The sequence below is a fragment of the Gavialis gangeticus genome, unplaced genomic scaffold (genome assembly GCF_001723915.1).
Source record: "Gavialis gangeticus isolate Ggan-Ray unplaced genomic scaffold, GavGan_comp1, whole genome shotgun sequence".
NCBI classification, from domain to species: domain Eukaryota; kingdom Metazoa; phylum Chordata; order Crocodylia; family Gavialidae; genus Gavialis; species Gavialis gangeticus.
The window spans coordinates 70,861,918-70,882,786 of record NW_017729034.1 but is presented as its reverse complement, the minus strand read 5'-3'; the positions used below and the strand labels follow the sequence as shown (position 1 = coordinate 70,882,786).

Genomic DNA, 20,869 nt, shown 5'->3' with positions numbered 1-20,869 from the left:
TATCGGGGTGCTCATCAGGATCTGGGAAAAGGACTGTTCACCAGAGCCCTCCAAGGGATGACAAGATCGAGTGGTCACAAACTCCACTGTGACCAGTTCAGGCTGGACGTAAGTAATAACTTCTTCACTGTCAGAGCCCCCAAGGTTTGGAACAGACTGCTACCGGAGGTGGTTCAAGCACCCACTTTGAATGCCTTCAAAACACATTTGGATGCTTATTTTGCTGGGATCCTATGATCCCTGCCGACTTCCTGCCCCTGGGGTGGGGGGCTGGACTCGATAATCCTCCAGGGTCCCTTCCAGCCCAAATGACTATGAAATCTGTGAAAAAAAAATGTAAGTTTTTTTCTGTGTATACTAAATCGTGAACAAGACCCCCAGTATACACACTACCTATTCTAAACAGGCTCCAAATTATATGTAGAAAGAAACTGGGGCAAAATGGGCATTTCTACTTATGGCTAGCAAGCAGGGCAAACAATACTCTAGCATTCATCAACCAGTACATCTCAAGCAAAACCAAGGAAGTGAGTCTTTCACTTTGCTCAGCATTGGTGAGACCAGCTGGAGTACTGCGTCCAGTTCTGGGCACTGCACTTCAACAAGGAAAAGCTTGAGAGAGTCTAGAGAAGAGCCACCCGTATGATCAGGGACTTGCAATGCAAGCCATACAAGGAAAGGCTGAGGGACTTGGATCTCTTCAGCCTAAAAAAAGAGAAGGCTGAGAGGGGACTTGGTAACAGCTCCCCACTACATCAGGGGAGTACATAAAGGGCTCAGTGAACAACTGTTTGCCAGGGCACCCTTGGGAGAAACCGGGAGTAATGGCCACAAACTCTTGGAAGACCATTTCAAGCTTAACACTAGGAAAAATTTCTTCACAGTTAGGGTGTTCAGATTGTGGAATAAACTCCCTCCAGAAGTGGTACAATCACCCATCCTGGAAATTTTCAAGAGGAGACTGGACAGTTACTTTGCTGGGGTCACCTGACCCCAGTTGTCTTTTCCTGCCTAGTGCAGGGGGGCTGGATCTGATGATTTTGCGAGGTCCCTTCCAGCTCCTTATAATCTATGAAACCATGAATCTAAGCCTATAATCTGTCCCAAGTTTTTGGAATGCCCCCCAACCCCCACCAAATGAGATAAGAAACCAGTCTACAAGGTGTTGATGAGGGTATGAAATATTTTAATAGTTAATTTGTTGTAAATAAGCAGGCTGTAAATAATGGGGCATTTGATACATTCATCAAGTATACTCTATTGATTTGTGACACTGCAACACATCAAGAATTGTTTTATGTATTATGTCACTCTATGGTTTTAACAGTTATAATCAATAAACTCAATGATTTTGGTAGATTTGTTTTCCTCATCCTTTCCTTTAACAAATAATCAGGATTTTAATGGAATTTGAAAAAAAATAGAACATGGGATTGGAAGAGACCTCCCAGGCCCTCTGTAATTGCAGGCAATCATGAAGAATACAGAGTAAGATTAGCAAAATAAGACATAAACTACATTGTATTTATACTGTCAGTCTGAGGCCCCCAGCTGAACTCCATGTTTGAGGTAGGATCATAGAAAGCTGTAACAATTAGCTGGCATAATTTATTTGCCTTCATATGAAATGACTGTTGATTTACACTGGTATGAAATATACTTAAAATTCTATTGCTTTAATTTTACACAGTTTAACTCCATTAAGTAACTAGGGTAACCCAGTAGTCAACCACGCCTCTTGTCTTTACACAAAATATGCCCATAATTCTGCTCTCACAGGCCATGTTCATACTAGATGCTTACTGAGCAGTAGCTCATTACCACTGCACAGTAGTGTTGCATGGCATGAACTGTGATGTGATGCTACTGCACGCTAGTAATGGGCTACTGGACAGTCAACATCACTAGGAAGCCACGTGGGGATGCTCCTGTGGAGTAATGCTAGTTACTGAGCAGTCATTTAGTACTTGGGTATGCAAGTACCAAATGACTGCACAATAACAACTGTGCAGTTAGTATTTTGTGTAGACACAGCCATGCTGGTTTTAATCAAGAGCAACTTCACATGCAGTCAGGTTCAAGATCTGAAAAGAGATGGAAGAAGGATGCTGGGCATGTCTACATAAGATGTTAAATTCGCAGTTGACTAATTCTACTGAGCATTAGTGTGGCAGGCAAAAACTGCTAACGCACTAATGAGCATTAGAATTAGTCTATTGCGCAAGAGCGTCACAAAAACGCATGCGCTGGCACTACCTGTAATAACAGGTACTAATGTAATCCATTATAATTATAGCACATTCATGAAGTGTAGACGGGTCCGCAGAGAGGCTGCTCTTTGTGGTAAAGACTGCAAAAGAAACAGCTCTAAATGCAAGCTCATAAAATGTCTTTAAGAGTGCCAAGTGCTATCCCCTGGCTCACAGTATAAAACAGCATCCTTATTAGGAAAGTATATAAAATACAATATATAAGAATTTGTACAGCAAAAGGGACAGGGGCAAAAATCAGCAAATTTAGAAAAAGGTGTTGTTACTTTAAAGTTCCATTGAGCAATAGCAGCCAGATTACTAAATGTCATTAGTTATCCTTGTAATGGTATCAAGAAGCCTAAGCCAAGGTTTGTAAAACAAGGTCATTGAACTTTGTTTGCATTCTTTTAATAATCTTGTCTTACACTGCCATATAACAAGCTAACAGGATGTAGGAGGAGATTAGTCTCTGAAAAATTATTAACAGGAGCAATAGAAAGTAAAGAAGAAAAGTAAATCTAGGACAACAGAGATTTATACGGAGACTAGAAAGCTAGGAAGGGAAAAGACAAAATGGAAAAAGATGAGGGAACAGTGGAAAGTGAGAGAGGCTGTAACAACAGATGCCTGGAAAAAAATGACAGATACAAGTTTAGGAAATCAGAGAGAGAGAGAAAGATCTGAGTCATAAACAGTGGTGTTGTAGTACAGACAAGGATAGATCCAGTGGGGAACCTTCTGAACAGTCCTGTACCTTGGAGAAGATAGAAATAATTATTTTATTATTGTAAAGCTTAGAGAAAGTTAGTAACAAGAAACCTAACCTCACCTGAGAAGAAACTTTCCTAAGACAATGGTAGACTGACAGCAAAAAATGCTCCATTTGTGCCTTCCTTTTTGAGAATAGAGACCAGATTTAACTGCCAGGGTGAAGAGAGACATCAATTATAGATGCAAATATTTGAGGAGCAAGCAATGCTATATGGGAGAGACTACATATTGGACTCAGTGATAAAATCTACAAAGAAGGAGCTGGATTATTAAAGCAGATGATCTTGAACAGGTGACAACTTTCAAGATGAGGCCAGACCTGACGAAGGACCCTAAAGAATTTGTCAATTCATTATCCATCAGCAATAACCTATCTGCCGAGAATCAACAATAATTGGAGGTTTTCAACACGAGTGTGAGATTCTTGAGTGGACCAAAAGCAAACTTAACCAACAACTCTATTTATGCTGTGCCTCAGCTAAGGACCAGAAAAAGGCTAGACTATTAGATTAAGTTTTAGAGTGTTTTAATGCAGTACCATTCCTACAGCATCTGACTTGCTGAGAGGTAGGTGAAATGCCAATTTAAACCTGAGAAGTAAATATTTACATTTGCATACAAATGTATTCAAAATTAACTACTGGGTATACATATTATTATGTAAGATGCAAGAATATTTTTGATACACAGCTGTGATCCAGCTCCTGCAAGTCCTTCTAAATGCATTTAGGCAGCGGGAGTTATCGACTACAAATCTACCTGCATGATTAAAATTAAGCACTCTGTTAGGGCTTGTGATCAACTATGATCAATTTTACACTTGATGAAGAATGCCTTGTATTTGAAAACTTGTCTAACTTTATCCCACTTACATAGTTGGTTTAATAAAATATATCACCCCAAGAAATCCTGACTTCTACCACAGTTTTACACAATAATTTAATGTAAAAGTATCAGCATTTTCCTCATACCTTTAAATATTTACACAACTTAATTATCCAGATTTTAATTTTAGATTTTTATCTTGCTTTATATGTAGTGACATTATATGTAACTGTACCACACACGGTCACATTCCCCACACCCACTTTTTTTACAGAAAAAATCAAGCCCAGCTCTTACAAGTCCATTCTTCACAAGGGCTTCTTGACCTGAAGCCTCTGTGACTGCAAGTGCTGGGGTCTATCAATGTGAAGCAGTTTGCATGTTTTGAGATGTAATCAAGATAAAAATTTTCACTTTTAAAATAAGAAGTCTGCTTTTGGATTTGCTATTATCAGATAGGATAAGCTAACGGAGCCATTATAAATTGCAAGGCACTGATTCTGTAAAGAGATACAGATGTGCTTAAAGTTAACCATATGAGAAATCATAGTGATTTCAGGGGAGGTATTTACTTGCTTAAAGTATGTAGAGTATCTTTTCTAGGCATGATGTTCTATTTAATATTATCATGTCAGTAGCGGCTAAATTGATAATTCAAATCAGAAGCATCTGCTTTCACTGTTGTTGATTGTGACATGGCTTTCTAAGTCCATAGCTAACAGAATTCCTAGTGAATTTATTGACAACAGGTTACAAGTTTGTGCTGCTTTCTTTATATTAAGAGGTGCAGTAGATTGACAGTGGTGTGGGCGTGCGTGTTCAGCTACAGGAAATTCAGCATAATAAAGTTTAGAAACATGCATACTTTTGCCTAAGCTCTTTAAGTAAAAAAACCCAAACTATAATAGCTAATCATCCAAAACCTATAAACTCCCCCAAATCATGAGCTTGTCTTAAAAATCATGAGATTTTTTTTAAAACAAACTGAGAGACTTTGGAGGAGGGAGGGCTTGAATTCTTGTTTTCAGATCTTCTGATTCATGTTATTAACCTTATTCCCACAACCACACAGACTAGGAATTTATTCAAAAAATGAAAAGATAGTTGGGATTCTCATGCTAAGCTTGACAAAAGCCACAAAAAACTATGAGGTTATCAATAAAATCATGAACGTTTGCAAAAGTGATTAAAATAATATTAGAAAATAGTCAAGGAAAGTGGAAGGTCAATCCAAAAAATTTTAGCACATGCCTTTAATTTTCTCACAGGTCTGGCTCTGAGATTAATTGAATACTGTTTTGTTCTTCAATATTTTTTTCTGGGAGAGGGTTTCTCTTTATCAGTTTATGACACTTACTTGACCAGACTGTAGAACTCCTGTCCATTGGACTAGTAACATGTTTGAAGTGGCCCCACAGAAATCAACAGGACTGCTTGTGGAGGAAGGTATTACAGGTTTCCCTCACTTTATGCTATACACGCTTTTCTGGAAAACAGCGCATAACTGAATTCACATAAAGGGAACCTACTTTACAATGTAACAAATAGGGATACCTTCCACGACCTTGACTGTATCGATGTGGCATCGCACCACTCCTGGAGCAGCAGTGGCTCCAAAGGGAAAGGGCACCAGCTGCCCTGAGCGGTGGCTGCGGGTGCTGCTGCCAGGCGGCTTCATGGCTCATAGCTCCCAGGGCGCAGTGCTGATGTGGCCAGACTGGGCTGGGCTGGAGAGGCCAGCGCTGCAGCCTGGTGTGGGCACCACCACCTGGCTCAGCCCTCCCAAATAATTTTTTCTTCATCCACCTATGGCGTCACTCCCACAATGCACCGCACAAAGCAGCAGACTGCAGGCTTCCACCCCACCGACTGCATAACAGTGAATTTACCTTGCATAAAACAATTTTTTGGTATAAAAAGGGTCATCACATAAGAGTACAGAACCTGCATAAAGCGAGGGAAACCTGTATTCAATATAGACAGAGTTATTACAATACAGCCCTTTATTTGGAATTCCATGCACTGTAAGCTGGAGAGGGAGTAGGGCTGGGGAAACAGAAGCAGACAAACATTCCCGCAACACCTTAAAGCATCCACATTTCTGCTTAAGTATCTTCTGGAGAATGCTCGTAACTAATGAGTAGTTTTTCCTGTCATCAAAATCAGCTGTCTCTATTTGGGAGGAATAATTCTTTGTTTTTTTTCCATTTCCCCACTTTCCATTTTCAAGAGTGCTCATCATCATCTAAAGTAGATTTCAAAAGGCTCAGCCCTGTTCTTGTCCTCAAATGTTCCTATTTATAACTTTCTAAGATCTGAGTCTAGCAACTTGGCGAACTGAGATGCAGTGGCATTAGAACAACTTCTCTTCCATCTCCTTAGGAGAGAGGCTTGCAGAATAGTGCAAGCCTCTGCTCCTTCCCACAGCATGAAACAAGGGACTGTTTCTACACCATCTTGGCCTTCCTGCTGAAGTGATAACTGTTGTTTGCGCCATTTAACTGCTAACTTGCTGTCAAGTCTTACCCACTGGAAAGAGATACTGGTTCACCCAAGATTACTTTCCAGTCCCACTCGGTACTGAAGGGTTTGGATGCACTGGTTTTAATGTTTTGAGTTTCCACTTCATAGTTTTTGTTTTTTTAACTGTCCATCCTTTGGTGCCTCAGAGTTTGGCTGGTGCCTGCACGTTACCATGGGGTGGGGAGTCCTGTCATTCTCCTAACGAGAGAGGCATTAATGACTGGGGATGGGCGGTGTAGTGGGTTGTGTTCTGTATATTTTGAGAGATGGTAGACAGCAAACATTACATTTTGTAGTTGTTGGGAGGTGACACCTATGGGAAGTTCATTTATGTTTAGATACTTTAACAACAATAATATTATTATTGCTATTAATTATAATATTAGTATACTGATTATTATTATGAAGGTGCTAGGATTAGCATTAGTAGTATTATGAATAACAGTAATACCAGTAATACAAATACTAACACTTTATATTATTACTATTCATGATAATACTAACACCTTAATAATCATAATTGTTACAATCACGATTAACAGTAACCCTAACATTGTATTCTTACTATTATTACTAACACATTAATAACTGTAATTTATTATTGCTTGTATTACTATTACAACGATTAATAGTAATACCAGTAATACTAATGCTAACACTTTAATATCATTACTATTACTTTTAATGATATTACTACTAATACTGACACCTTAACAATCATAGAGGTGTTAGTTAAGGTGTTAACACTAACACCTTAATAATCATGTTAATACAAAATCAATACATATTATTATTACTATTAATAGTAATACCAGTTTCACTAACACCTTCACATTATTACAACTATTATTAATAACACAAATACTGTTTCTACACCATCTTGGCTTTCCTGAAGCAAAAACTGTTGTTTCTGTCATTTAACTGTCAACTTGCTGTCAAATGTCACCCTCTGGAGGGGATGATTAATAATCATTGCAATTATTAATTCTGATGTTACACCAATAATAGTAATACTAACACATTAATATCATTAGCACTACGACAATGATTATCGTATCGTATTGTTGTTTGTCCTTTGCAAGTGAAGATGACTGCATCCAGTGAGGCCCAGGGGGGAGAAGAGAAAAAGGAGAAAGAAGAGGGAGAAAAGGGGTGTGTGTGTGTGGAGGCTAAGGCATGTGGGTACATAGGTGACTTATTATAAGCCCAACCTTTGCCCTGAACAATCTGCTGCAGCAGGGGCAGGAGAGCGATGAGGACTGGACACGAGATATGATATGATATAATATATATTAGATATAATAACATAAATAGATGATAGACTATATTACAATAATAACGTTCAAGATAGAATATATTTCAGTAATAATGTTCAAGATCTAAGAATCACTGAATGATGATAACGAACATAAGTGCACACAATGCTAGAACGAATCCTGTTCTCATAATTCGGGGTTGCTGGTTGCAGCCGTGTTGGTCTGAGGACAAAAAGCCTTGTCTGCCTGTTACAGTAACTCCTTATAGCCGCGTCCGCACTCAGAACAACACTCCTACCGAGCCGCCCGCACACAGGTAGGCGGGGAGGAAGTTCCGGGGGGGGCGGGGGTAGGACGTAGCCGTTACGCACCGCCCCCCGCCTGACTGCGGTCACGTGGTGCGGCGGTCACGTGAGGGCGGCGCTCTGGGGAGGGTCACATGACTGCCCAGTTCCGCTCGGGGGTGATGTCCGCGGTGCCGCGCTGAGCAGGCGCCCGCCCCCACCCCCGTGCCTATGGCCGCTGACGCTGTCCACCCGGCCTGGCTGTTGCCGGTCCTGCTGCTGCTGCTGCCGCTGCCGGTCCTGCAGCGGGCCGGCCCGGGCTCCGGCCTGGAGGCGCAGCTGTGCGGGTAGGTGCGGCGCCCCGCCTGCGGGTTGGGGGGCGGCTTCAGGGGTGGGCGCTGCTGCTTGTGGGCTCGCGAGGTGACCGCGGGGCTGGGATGAGCCCAGGCAGGCAGCAGCCGGGGGCTGGGTGAGCTTGGGTTAATGAAACTGTGCAGTGTGCTGTGTGTGTGCATGCACACATGTATGTACACACGCACACAAGTGGCCGTACTTATGGATAGATAGATAGAGATGTGTATATATTGCAGCAATTAGGGTTGGAAGGGATCTTAGGAAGTCACATCTAGTCCAACCCCCTGCTCCAGGCAGGACCAGAGGACCAGACCCAAATAGATCACCCCAGCCAGGGCTTTGTCGAGCAGGGTCTTAAAAACCTCCCAGGATGGAGAGTCCACCACATTTCTGGGTAACTTGCTACAGTGCTTCACCACCCTCCTAGAGAGAGAGTCCTTCTTAAGATATAAAAATACATTTATATATTTACTTCTAGTGAGGCAAATGAGTAGTAGTAGTAATAATAAAAAGTTCTTTAAAAATTCCTTTAAGCTTGAGAGCAAACCCAGACAGATGAAAGGGGGAGCAGTCCACTCTAAAATGTATGTATGTGTGGACTGCTCGCTCTTTCACCTGTCTGGGTTTGCTCTCAGGCTTAAAGGAGTTTGTGAGTACACCCCAGCTGCTCTGTATACTTTGTAATTAGTTTCTAAAGGCCCCCCCCATACTTTGTCATTAGTTTCTAAAGGCACATTCACATGCCTATACTACTGGGCTGCATTGGTAGGAGTGTTGTTAGCGGATTGAGGGAAGCGATTATTCCCTTCTATTCGGCGTTGGTGATGACACATCTGGAGTGCTGTGTCCAGTGTTCGGCCTCCTGGTACAGAAGGAATATGGACAAATTGGGGGAGTCCAGCCGAGAGCAACAAAATGGTTGAGGGCCTGGGGCACATGACTTGAGGAGAGGCTGAGGAAACTGGGCTTATTTAGTCTGGAGAAGAGAAGACTGAGCAGGGATTTAACAGCAGCCTTCAACTACCTGAAGAGGGAGTCAAAAGAGGGTGGAGTTAGACTGTTCTCAGTGGTGGCAAATGACAAAACAAGGAGCAAGGGTCTCAAGTTGCAGCAAGGGAGGCTTAGGTTGGGTATTAGGAAAACTTTCTCACTAAGAGGGTGGCAAAGCATTGGAACAATTTACCCAGAGAGTTTGTGGAATCTCAATGCTTGGAAGTTTTTAAGAAACGGCTCGACAAAGCCCTGGCTGGGATGATCTAGTTGGGGATGATACTGCTTTGTGCAGGGGGTTGGACTAGAGGTACCTTCCAACCCTAACTTTCTATGATTCTACTCTGCATTTGAGTAGTGAAAATCTCTTGGGGGGCCTGTTATAGGCCCAGAGACTTGTCACAATATAGTTGTTGCCTCTAAGTGGACTATAGGTACATTCTGTGGCATTGACCACCACAGTCATACATCAGTTTCTTTTATTTAGCTTTCTTTTTCTTTCCCAATCCTCGGGATCAAAGGAGATGCACTAACTTATTCTGATTTATGTAAGCATGTGCTGTTCCTCAAGGAGGAAATGGGAGCAAGTTTTTCCAGTTACTAACTTGGACAGCTGTCAGACTGAACAATGGTAGGAGAAAATGAAACTGTCTAGATAGAGCGTGCGTGTGTGTGTGCGTGCGTGCACACGTGCCTGCGCACACACGCGAGTGAGCTCAGGGCTCTAAGTACTGTAGTGTCTCTGGCTTAGTTGAGCCATGCACCAGCCCTTCTGGAAGTATTACTCTAAAGGCCTAGGGTAGAAAGAAGTGTGCAGTATGCTCACTCTGGCCCTTTCCAGGCTTGACTCTTTGCATTACACCAGGTAGCTTCTCAGCCTTGAAGAGATGCTGTCAGTGCTGTGTTTAGGAGTACCCTATCTGTTCTTGTGTTGAAACTGACTCTTAACTCTTTTGGATAAAGCCAAGTCGCACACAGCTTTACATATTTCAACAACTTAGTCAGACGTGCACTTAACACTCCTCCTTCAAAATACTAATTTAAAGTCCATGTATGAAAACGTGGAAACTTAGTGTGCAGATATTCTCTGGAAACTAGCATGGGTCTTTTGTTTTTACACTTCAATCTGTTTCTGTTTTATATATTTACTAATAGTTTGTTAGTGAGGCAAATGAGGAATAATAATAATAATAAAAAAGTTATTAATTTCAGTCTTAGAGCAAACCCAAGTAGGTGAAAGAGGGAGCAGTCAATTCTAATATGTGAATGATCAGTAGAACTAGGCAAGCAGGCTGTTGTAACCATTTGGAAAGAGTGGGTTGGACAGGTGTCACCGTGGGCATAATTGGGGTTTTTGAGTGTCTGCTTCCAAATCACACTTGTGAAAAGGGGAGAACTGTCAGGTTAAGTTGGCCAGGTTGCCAGCTAGAATTGTTGCTCTCAAACTGGAGTGCCCTTATTCTGGGATTGAAACATGATTAGCATGAACCCTGCAGTGCTGCTTCTAGAACAACTCAGGTTAAATTTGTACTTGAATGTCAACTTCATGGTTCCTTAAACTTGTTCACTGTATATCAAGTCTCTCTTAAACAAGAGCTATACTAAACGTTCATTAAGGGTACCAATCTTTGAAAGCTTACTTCTACAAGGCATCTTTTTTTCCTTTTCAGTGACGGGTGGACTTATAAGTACATTTTGTAGCATTGAACACCATAGTCATATACCAGAGTTTCTTCTATTTAGCTTTCCTTTTCTCTTACAAGAACACTAGCATGTTGATCCCAAGCATATTGGTTTCTTGCATATAGCTTGGTTAATCCAGCCTTTACTTATCAGTATTTGCAAGGGAGGGCATTGAGATTGCCTGATTGGGAGTGGGGGTGCACACATAGGTCTGTTTTGAAATAATATTATTACAGCTGTCTGTGCTATTTGCTGTCACTTGTGTGATGGAAATTGGTATTTGACATAACCCTTGCCTGATAATCGAAAGCATCTGATTTACTAAATTATTTGCATTTGAACAGTTATGAAAAACTTCTGGAAACTTGCCATACAAAGTAAGACCAGATTTAAGTTGGTTATCTTGTGCCTCATATACTGCAAACAGTTGCACTGAAGCAATGTGTATATGTGTGTATGTGTATATATATTTCAGTTGATTCACTTATGTTTGACTATAATTTGTGAAGTTACTTTTAAATATCATAACCTATCCCCTAGATGTTTTATTGTTTATATAAGTCACTGCTCAAAAATGGTTCATCTCTCCTGTTGCCATGAGACTGACACAAGTTAAGGGACATTTAAAATTAATTGATTTTCATATTGATCATTTCTAACTTCCAGACAGCTATATATTTTCAGGGCAGTTGTTAAAGGAAAAAGCTTCTTTTTTTTATTTCAACCCCCTACCCCACCTTTCAAATCTTTAACTGGTTCACATCACAGCTTCATGTTATATGCCTAACTCCTTCCTGATAGACTGGGTTTGTATGAAGTGAGTGTGGCTGAATGATGTGACCGTGGCTTTGGTTTCTGGTGATTTTCCATTTGTAGGATGAGCCATTGTGTATAGCTTTCACATCCGTTTAACTGTGGAGGGTGGTAATTGCAACAGAGTTGGTGTTTCTGCCTAATGCGTGACAGCGAGAAGCATTACTAAAATGGTGCTAAGTTGTAAAAACACTTGCAAATCTCTAAATTAGTGATTCTGTTGCAGACTGTAAAATATAAATACAAACATCTGTGGAGCGGAAATTGAATATATATTTTTAAAATACAAAACTCCCACCTCCCAGCAACCTTAACTGCCCAAATCATCCCATCTCTGTATGCTCTAATAATATAATAACACATGTTGGATTCTTGCAACACTAAAATGCATAGCACCACAAGTGATGACATGAATGAATACCATGTTTACCCTTAGCACATGCCCTGCACTTTGGGATGGTAAAGGACTATCTTTTATAGCCATCCCATGTGACTTTAGGCATGTTCAGCTAAATTAACTCTTGTAAAACATGTTGCAACATTTAACTAGAAGGTCCCAGCTATATATACAAGATATTACTCTACATATGCAAATATGAGCTATTCCATCCCACTTTGCTAATAACATTATTCCTTTGTCTTGTCTTGGAAAGTTTTATAATTGCTTTGACTGTATCCCATACAGTGAACTTCCTGCCGTTGTCATCATCTTAAAACTAGTGTTTGGAGCTTATACAGGTTTCCCTTGCTTTATGCTATACATGCATTCCTGGAAAACGGCACATAACTTGAATTAGCATAAAAGGGAACCCGCTTTACAATGTAATAAATAGGGATGTTCCAAGACCTTGACTGTACTGATCCCCAGACCCATTTCTACCACTTTTACAAGACAATTTTGGTACTTGCCAACAGCAGACAGTACATACAAGCACAGGGCAGTATCATAATGGGGATGGCAACTACAGAAACAAGCATCAGAGATAATGAGTGAGGAACACAGATCCACACAGGAGACTCTTTTGGTGCGTGTCACTCCCACAGTGCCACTGCACAAAGCAGCTGACTGGGATTCTACTATACCACTCACCTAAGAGTGAACTGACCTCACATATAATGAATTTTTGATATACAAAGCATCATCATAGGAACATAATAGATGCCACTTGGGACTGGCCTTCACTATTGTGCAGGAACAGGTGTGGCTGACTTCCCAGCAACTGTCTTCTCACTTGGATGTAGAAAACAAAAAAGGTTATGTCCATCAGAACAAGTTGACACAACATTAACCTGCCCTTTTACTTCACCAGATTAAAGGTTGGCAAGCTTTGTTTTTGAACCTTGTCGGATGGTCTGCGGCCTAAACTTGGAGCCACATCCTGTGCTGAACTTAACCTAGTTTTAACAGCATCAGCTTCAGTAGAATAGCTTCTGCTTGTCAGCCTGTCACACTGATGTGTACAGTGTGGCTTTTTGGCTGTTTTGGCCCTTCTCAATATTTAATTGTATTTCTTAAGTGGGGAACTAAGGTCCTCTCAGCATTGTAACTGGACAGCATTTGAATGAGTGGAATCAAGTGACAGGAGACCAAAAATGGATTGGCTGTGAATTTTAGGATTGGTCTACAACCATATGTGCTCCAAAATAGCTAAATTGGTTGCGATTAAAACTGTTTTGCGAATCTTGTTTAGATGTTTTTATTAACTTAAATCTTTTTTTTAACAGAAACTATTCTCTTCCTCCCCCCCCCACCAATGCATCAATATAGAGCCCCTATAAATGAAATAGTGATCAGGCTTGATCCAAAATAGTGTGACATACAGCAGCTTAATTAGTTAGCCCTGGAACTGCCAAAAGTGTGTGGTAGGGAAGGTGTGGTTCTTTACATTTATTTAATGCCAAAAAGGGATCTTTGTAGACTCTTTCTGTGCCTCTAACATTTCAATGAAACGAATGATGAAAACTTAGCAAAACCAGGGAATAAGCAGGCTTATATTTTCAACGTAAACAATGTTTTAGATTTTCTGGATACAAAAGGAGGCCGCTCCTTTGGTTTTAAAGCCCTTGTGTCAGTCAGTGACGTGTCAATGCTAGTAGTTCTTCACCTGTACATAGTTAGTTTTTGTGGTGATTTGCAACAGTAAACCTGAATTTGTGGTGTCAAAACAAAAATGCATCCAGAAAATTTATTCTCATTTAAGTAAATTTAACTATGGGTTTTGGGAAGGGTGAGGTGGTAGAAGTCTTATTACGATGAACACTCTTAAAGACTAACAGTTAAGGGTTTCCCCCACAATACTTTGCCCTTGCCAGGGTATAGCAAAAATAGGTCACTAGCATTCCTAATTGGTTGTGTACTCATTTAAGATGATTCCCTCAAACTTGCTTGTGACGGTCTCGTTTGTGGAAGTAGATATCCTGGCTCTGATTGTGAAATGTGACACTTCTAATAGAGCAGCACTTTACCCCCTTATGCTGTCTGAAATGTGCACAGCTGCTGCTGTTTCACTAACCACCTTTTAGCTAGTATGAAAATGCAAGTTGGCTGAATCCAGTCCTCCTGCGGGAAGGAAGGCACTAACTTGGCCCTTGCATGTGGGTGGGGAAAACTTAGTGCCCTTTGTAAATATTTTTGACTAACAAGCATGTTTTGGTAGTTCATTTCTTTGTAATCAAACTTACACTGGCCTGCTTCATTCAGGGGTTCAGTGACTTGATTTCTGTCCATGCACATTACCTGCCGTAATAAAGTTGATGCATGGGGGGGGGGCGGGGGGGGAGGCTTTGCTTTTCCTGACCCTATGGGAACGAAGAATGGCAGCACACAATGTGTTTTCTGACCAGATGTCAAGAAGAATGTCTCATGGAGGCTTTAAGGTTTACAACACATTTTGTTTTCATTTGTTTTGGGTTTTGTCCTGAACTGGGACCAAACCTTCAGCACTTTCTAAAAGGAAACAACAATTGATTTTTAGCTCAATCAAAACATTTGATCTTGGTTTTGATTGTTCAGCTTCAAAGTCAGATGGAAAGAAAAGCTTTGGAAAAGTGTGTGGTTTTGTTTTTTTTTTCCCACAAAGACAAGTGGAAACCTAGTTTGAGTTTTCTTGGGGGAAGAAGAAGATTTCAGCACTAGAACTTCCTTGTCTCCATCTTTGCAGGATGCTCATTTTGCTAAAGTATTTTATAGTTTGGTGGGAAACTTGTCCCACCAGCCTGCTTGCCTGCCTTCCTATTCACTGGCAAACCAACTTTAATTCAGCACTCTTTTCCCTCCCCCTCTCTATTTCCATACCACCAGAAGATATTCTTTGGTTTAACTACTAGTCCAGTCCTTTGTTCTGGCGTGAGGTCCCCCCCCCTCAACTTCTTATATCTCAACATTTTATAATTTCTGTTCTATTCCACCCCATCCTGTGACTGACTCATTCTCCACATCAGAAATGTGCAGAGTTGGGATAGAGGGAGCTGCATCTCTGTGTTGGTGTACATTCTGTGTAAGGAGTTGAAGTTTAGACTGACAGAGATGGAGGAAGCGTTTATGGGGCAGATGCCCAATTCTTTTTACCTGATCTTGCTACCAATAACGATAACTTTCAGTCTGGTGGTAGTTGTAACTGTAAGGTGTTTTGTTTGCGGTCTTGGAGAGGAGAAGGTCATGGCATGGTTCAGTGGGTTATAACAAAGTTTCTCATTCTGATTGTGCAGACTGCGCCTGGAAGGTTTTCATTCCTGCCCATAGCATTTTCCAAGCAGTTGCAGAGCGGAGTGAACAAGATTAGTAAACTTCACTGTTTTTGCACAGAAACCTGTAAGCCAAAAGTATCAAATTTTCCCAGGGCCAGATCCACACCTTGGGGGCTCCTTCTTGGTTGGATCCGTAGGGCTAGCGGCATTGGTGGCAGGGCAAGGGAAGCCTGTATCCACACAGCCCTTGCTCTCCCTGCTATCACTGACTGGCATATCTGTCAGGGCTCTGAAGTGTGGCTGATCATGCCCCTTACCTGTGCCCTCAACTTTTGGTAGGCAGCTGGGCTGGGTGGAATGGCTCCTCAGGCTGGGGCATGTCTGACATGTCTGCTGTAGACTGCAGTGAAATATCTGATAAATTTGTGTCTGTGGCTGAAGCTTCTTGGTAAAATGGTGCCTTGGTGTATACCAAGGTGCAGAGAGATTAGTGATGAATAAGACTCAAAATCAGGTGGGGTAGAGTTGGGAAGAGGGTAGTTTGGATGCACATGCAGGTATGCATGCAGATACGCAAACACTTCTGGATATCTAGACACAGGTTCCTATAATTCATAGTACCCCAGTGAAGAAGTGTATAATGATGGAATGTCTTTTGTATTGTTATTCTTTACTCATGGGCAAAAGTAGCAAGCATATCCTGAATCCGATTGAACTTTGGAATTGTGGTTTTGAAGAGACTGGCATAGTTACCTACTTAGCTTAAGTTAGTGTTTTATGAATGGCAGGCAAGGCTCTTTGAGTAGATGTGATATCTTTTATTAGAGCAACTGAGTAGTTGGGGAGGTTGGGGGTGGGAAATTCTGGTAAGCTTTCGGGCACAGTCACCCTTCATCAGGCATGGAGAGTCTGATGTTTTATGAATGGATGTTTTTTGGAGGTCATCAATATGTGTATCAACTGACAAGCTTTTTTTCTTTTTCCCTTTCAGTTATACATGGGAAGCAATTGATACAGACAGACAGGTGCTTTATAAAATAAATTTCTGTGACCCTATTGAAGAGTGTGAAAGCTCAAGTGCAGTTTGTGCATACGATCTGAATAAAAAGACCTATCTGTCAGTAGGTAAGTTAACAAATTGATATTTTGTTTCCTGTATCTCAGATCTTTAATAAAATTACTGGTATATAACTGTTTTGAAAGTTTCCTAGGTGTATATTGTCATCACTAACTGACAGAAAAACCTTAAATCACTTTTTTTTTTTTTTTTTTTCCCCCCCCCCCCCCCCCCCCACTTTCTCAGGATAGAAAAAGTGTGTGTGTGTGTATCTGTATCTGCTTACATCAATATATGCTTGTGGGTTGAAGTATATGGAGAAAACAAAAGCTTGGATTGTCTTTCATCCCAGTTACCTGTTTCAACTTCATTTTAATGTTAATTTGTATTTACATTAATGCAATCCCACAGCACTTACATGAATATTTTTAAGAATCTTATTTGTCCCTCATTGGGTATTTGAGTACTTAACAGTGGTAGTGACCACGGGGATTGTGTGTGAATCACTTATTTCCAGTGACATTTTAGGGATGGATGGGCAGGAAGTGTTTTGTCTGGGGAAGTCGACAGGTCTCTTTCCGGAGCTCTTAAGTCATTAAAGGTATCTGCACCCCACAAAAATAAATTTATGTCACAGCTGAATACCAGAGTTTGTGAAATATACTTATGATTTAGCACAAGGCACAAATCTAAACAACTGAGCTGCAACCAAAGCAACTGTAACAGAGCTGAAATGTTGGGTAGAGGGTAACCACTTTACATGGGTATATGTGCGTGTGATGCAGAATTGTACAATGGGAATATAAAATAGCTAAATGCTTGTGAAAATTGAAGTTCTAATTCGTGGCATTTATTTACTTAAATGCAGTGTATTTGAAATGCCCTCTCTTCGGGATGGCTGTTTGCACATCTCTTAAGTCCAATTATCGTAGGCAAGAAGTAAAACTTTTTGAATTCTGTACAGCTTGACACCTGTATCTGTCTGATCATTTTGTAAGAGCATAATATGTAATCTGTCAGTAGAACAAGGTTCTTATTTCCTGCTGCTGTGAGGCTTATAGAAAGCCATGGTAGTAGGTCAATTAAACTAGAAGGGTGAGAGGATGGGAGGTGTTGCAAAGTAAGTCCTAACCTCTGTTCTGGTACCCTTTTTCCTTTTTTAGGAATAAGGGTGTTCTGTGGGTTTTGTTTATATAGACATTATAAATGGCTAGGATGGCTTTCTTGCTAGTGAAGCCTAGCTTTTGGAGATCTGCATACTTAAAGCCTAATTGTGTCTATGGCAGAAAGATGAAGAAAAAATATATTTGTAACATGACAGATACCATAAGTCCACTTGATGTAAAGCTTCACATGTGTCATCGCTTAACTTTGGGGTGATAAAATAAATTGCAAACATTTGGAGCTAAGTAAATGTCGTCTGTAATACCATGTTTGTGATGTAATTTAGAACTGATCTCAAAATGATTAAGGTACATTTGGTAGCTCAAAGTTGGAAGTAGTGTTTTGTTGTTCAGCAGCATCAGTATGAAATCAAGCTCGCACAGTTGATCACAATGTGGAAGCTAATGTATCCCCAGCACTAAATTACCCAAGCTGCTTGTGTCTTTCTTTCCAGTGTGGAGTTTGATTTGTTTGCCAAGGGTGTGCAATAAAATATAGCATGCAGCATGTGGCTGGGTATTATTGTTGATTTTTTTTTACTCCTAATTTCCCTGACTGGTGGTAGGCTGTACATTAACGTGGCATGAGCACTTGTTTGTTTTTGTTTCTAATTTGCTCTTATTTAAGAAAGAAGTAGTACATGTAATAACTGTTGGAACAAATATAGACTTCCTAGAGGCTAACTTATTGCCTCATGAGCCAAAAATGTGGACTTCCAGCTTGTCAGACTTCTTTTTTTGGAGTGCCACTTTTTTCCATGCTTAAAATTTAAGTTTGGGGCTTGAAGAATGGGGGAGGATTCATAAGTTCTGTGAAATGGAAATGGAAATCATGTGTAGTTCATCCTTATTTTGTGTAGAGTCTTAGAAAGGTAGTAATAAGCTTTAAATTGATACTCAAAGTCCTTAACAGCAAGCGTTTCTGTTTCCAGTTACTCCTAGAGGTCTAGGACTTGTTCTATCTGTAGCTTCTAATTCAAATAAATCAGTCCAGTTCTCTTCCTGCCCCCTCCCCCTATCATCTAACCTCAAACTGTCTGTGATTAGATGCTTGTAAAATGTAAGTTGAATGGGAGGTCCTTGAATTTTAAAGAATTTGAAAATGTTCCTTCAGGTTTTATGACTACTATAATGCTTAGACACAGCTACTGGCAGGCTTGGTTGGAATAGCATTAGAAATCCATGGGATTCTAGTGAATGAAAGGAGGAAGGCGATGGGTTGTATGTTTAAACTAAGACTAAATCTTTATTTCAGTCTGAGATGTGGAATGCTTTCAATATGCCAGTTAAACTCCTTTGACTCTTTAAATATCACCTATGCAGGTGCTCAGGGGTGCTGAAAGCACAGTTGTAGCATTAGTACTGAACTCCTGTTTCTGGGCTTCAGGCAGGTGATAGATCATCTGTTCTAGTTCCTTTTCATAGTTTCATAGTTGGTAGGGTCGGAAGAGACCTAAGCAGATCATCAAGTCTGACCTCCTGCCATGGGCAGGAAAGAATGCTGGGGTCAAACCACCCCAGCTAGGTGATTGTCCAGCCTACTTTTGAAGACCCCCAGGGTAGGAGCGAGCACCACTTCCCTTGGAAGTTGGTTACAGATCCTAGCTGCCCTGACAGTGAAGTAGTGCCTCCTGAAGTCTAGCCTGAATCTACTGTCAGTCAACTTATGGCTGTTGTTCCTTGTTACTTCCAGTAAGGTTCAGGGGAACATAGCCTGCTGGTCCCCCTTGGCCAGTTTGTAGACGGCCACTAGATCCCCCCTCAGCCTTCTCTTGTGGAGGCTGAACAGGTTCAGGTCCCATAGCCTCTGCTCATAGGGCCTGCCTTGCTGCCCACTGACCATATGAATTGCCCTCCTCTGGATCCTCTCCATGCTATCCACATCTCTCCTGAAGTGCGGTGCCCAGAACTGGGCACAGTACTCCAACTGTGGCCTGACCAATGTTGTATAGAGGAGGAGGATCACCTCCTTGGGACCTGCTCATGATGCATCTGTGGGTGCATGACAAGGTGCGGTTAGCCTTCCTGACCACGTCCCCACATTGGCAGCCTGTGTTCATTTTGGAATCTAATGACTCACAAGATCCTTTTCTGCCTCTGTACTGATGAGAAGGGAGTTCCTCAGCCTGTAGGTATGGAGCCGGTTGTTCCTCCCCAGGTGCAGCACCTTGCACTTGTCTGTATTGAAACCGATCCTGTTCTCATCTGCCCACCCCTGTAACCTGTCGAGATCTAGTTGTAGCCTGTCCCTCTCTTCCAGCTTGCCTACTTCTCCCCACATCTTGGTGTCATCTGCAAATTTGAACAAGGTGCTTTTCACCCCCTTGTCCAAGTCAGTGATGAAGATGTTGAACGGTGCGGGCCTGGGGGACCCCACTGCCCACATCCCTCCAGGTTGAAAAAGACCCGTCCACCACCACTCTCTGGGTGTGGCCCTCCAGCCAATTTGTGACCCATCTGACTGGGTAGGCATTGACGCCACAGTCACCTAATTTCTTAATGAGAATGGGGTGAGAGATGGTGCTGAAGGCCTTCCTAAAGTTCGGGAAGACTATGTCCACTGCGACACCTGCATCCAAGGATTTTGTGACCTGGTCGTAGAAGACCACCAGGTTGGTCTGACAGGACCTGCCTCTAATGAACCCATGTTGGTTGCCCCTAAGCATGATCCCGCCTGCTGGTCCCTTGCAGATGTGCTCCTGGATAATTTTCTCAAAGAGTTTCTCTAGGACCATGATAAGACTAACGGGCCTGTAGCTTCCTGGGTCTCCTTCCTCCGTTTTTTGAAAATGGGGACCACATTGGCCCTTTTCCAGTCCTCTGGCACTTCACCAGAGCGCCATGAGTGCTCGTAACGCTGTGCCAGGGGTCCCTCTTTTCCATAGAGCAAAAAAAGGGAAAACTTTCTATTGAATCTTGGCCTTCACTTGCATTTTGTGAAAGAGCTGTACAACACCTGACAGTGCCCTTAATACCATGTGATAGAGCTATAAAGTAGATAAGTAATGCAAACAGCCCTCCTGGACATGCCCTTAATTGGAGGCCCTGAGATGTGAACTTTGCGGCCTGCTGACATGAGTGGGTGCTGCTTTTGGCAGGGAATGTATTTCTCAACCTGGGGTGAAATCTTTGTCACTTGACTGGGTGGGAGGGAGCCTTGATGAACAAACCCCCATGTACAGGCATGTGGCATAGGAAGCAGGATGGCATG

The 20,869-nt window shown here is 41.6% G+C and overlaps 1 protein-coding gene across 1 annotated transcript in view; it reads left to right on the top strand.

Moving 5' to 3' along the window:
• Positions 1 to 8,127: 8,127 nt before the first annotated feature.
• The window catches only part of IGF2R (insulin like growth factor 2 receptor), a 130,108-nt gene continuing 117,366 nt past the window's right edge, over positions 8,128 to 20,869 (top strand). The window contains exons 1-2 of the mRNA XM_019526780.1: positions 8,128 to 8,258; positions 16,430 to 16,563. Coding sequence (XP_019382325.1) covers positions 8,143 to 8,258; positions 16,430 to 16,563 — 250 coding nt within the window. The 5' untranslated portion in view covers positions 8,128 to 8,142. The remainder of the gene's footprint in view (positions 8,259 to 16,429; positions 16,564 to 20,869) is intronic.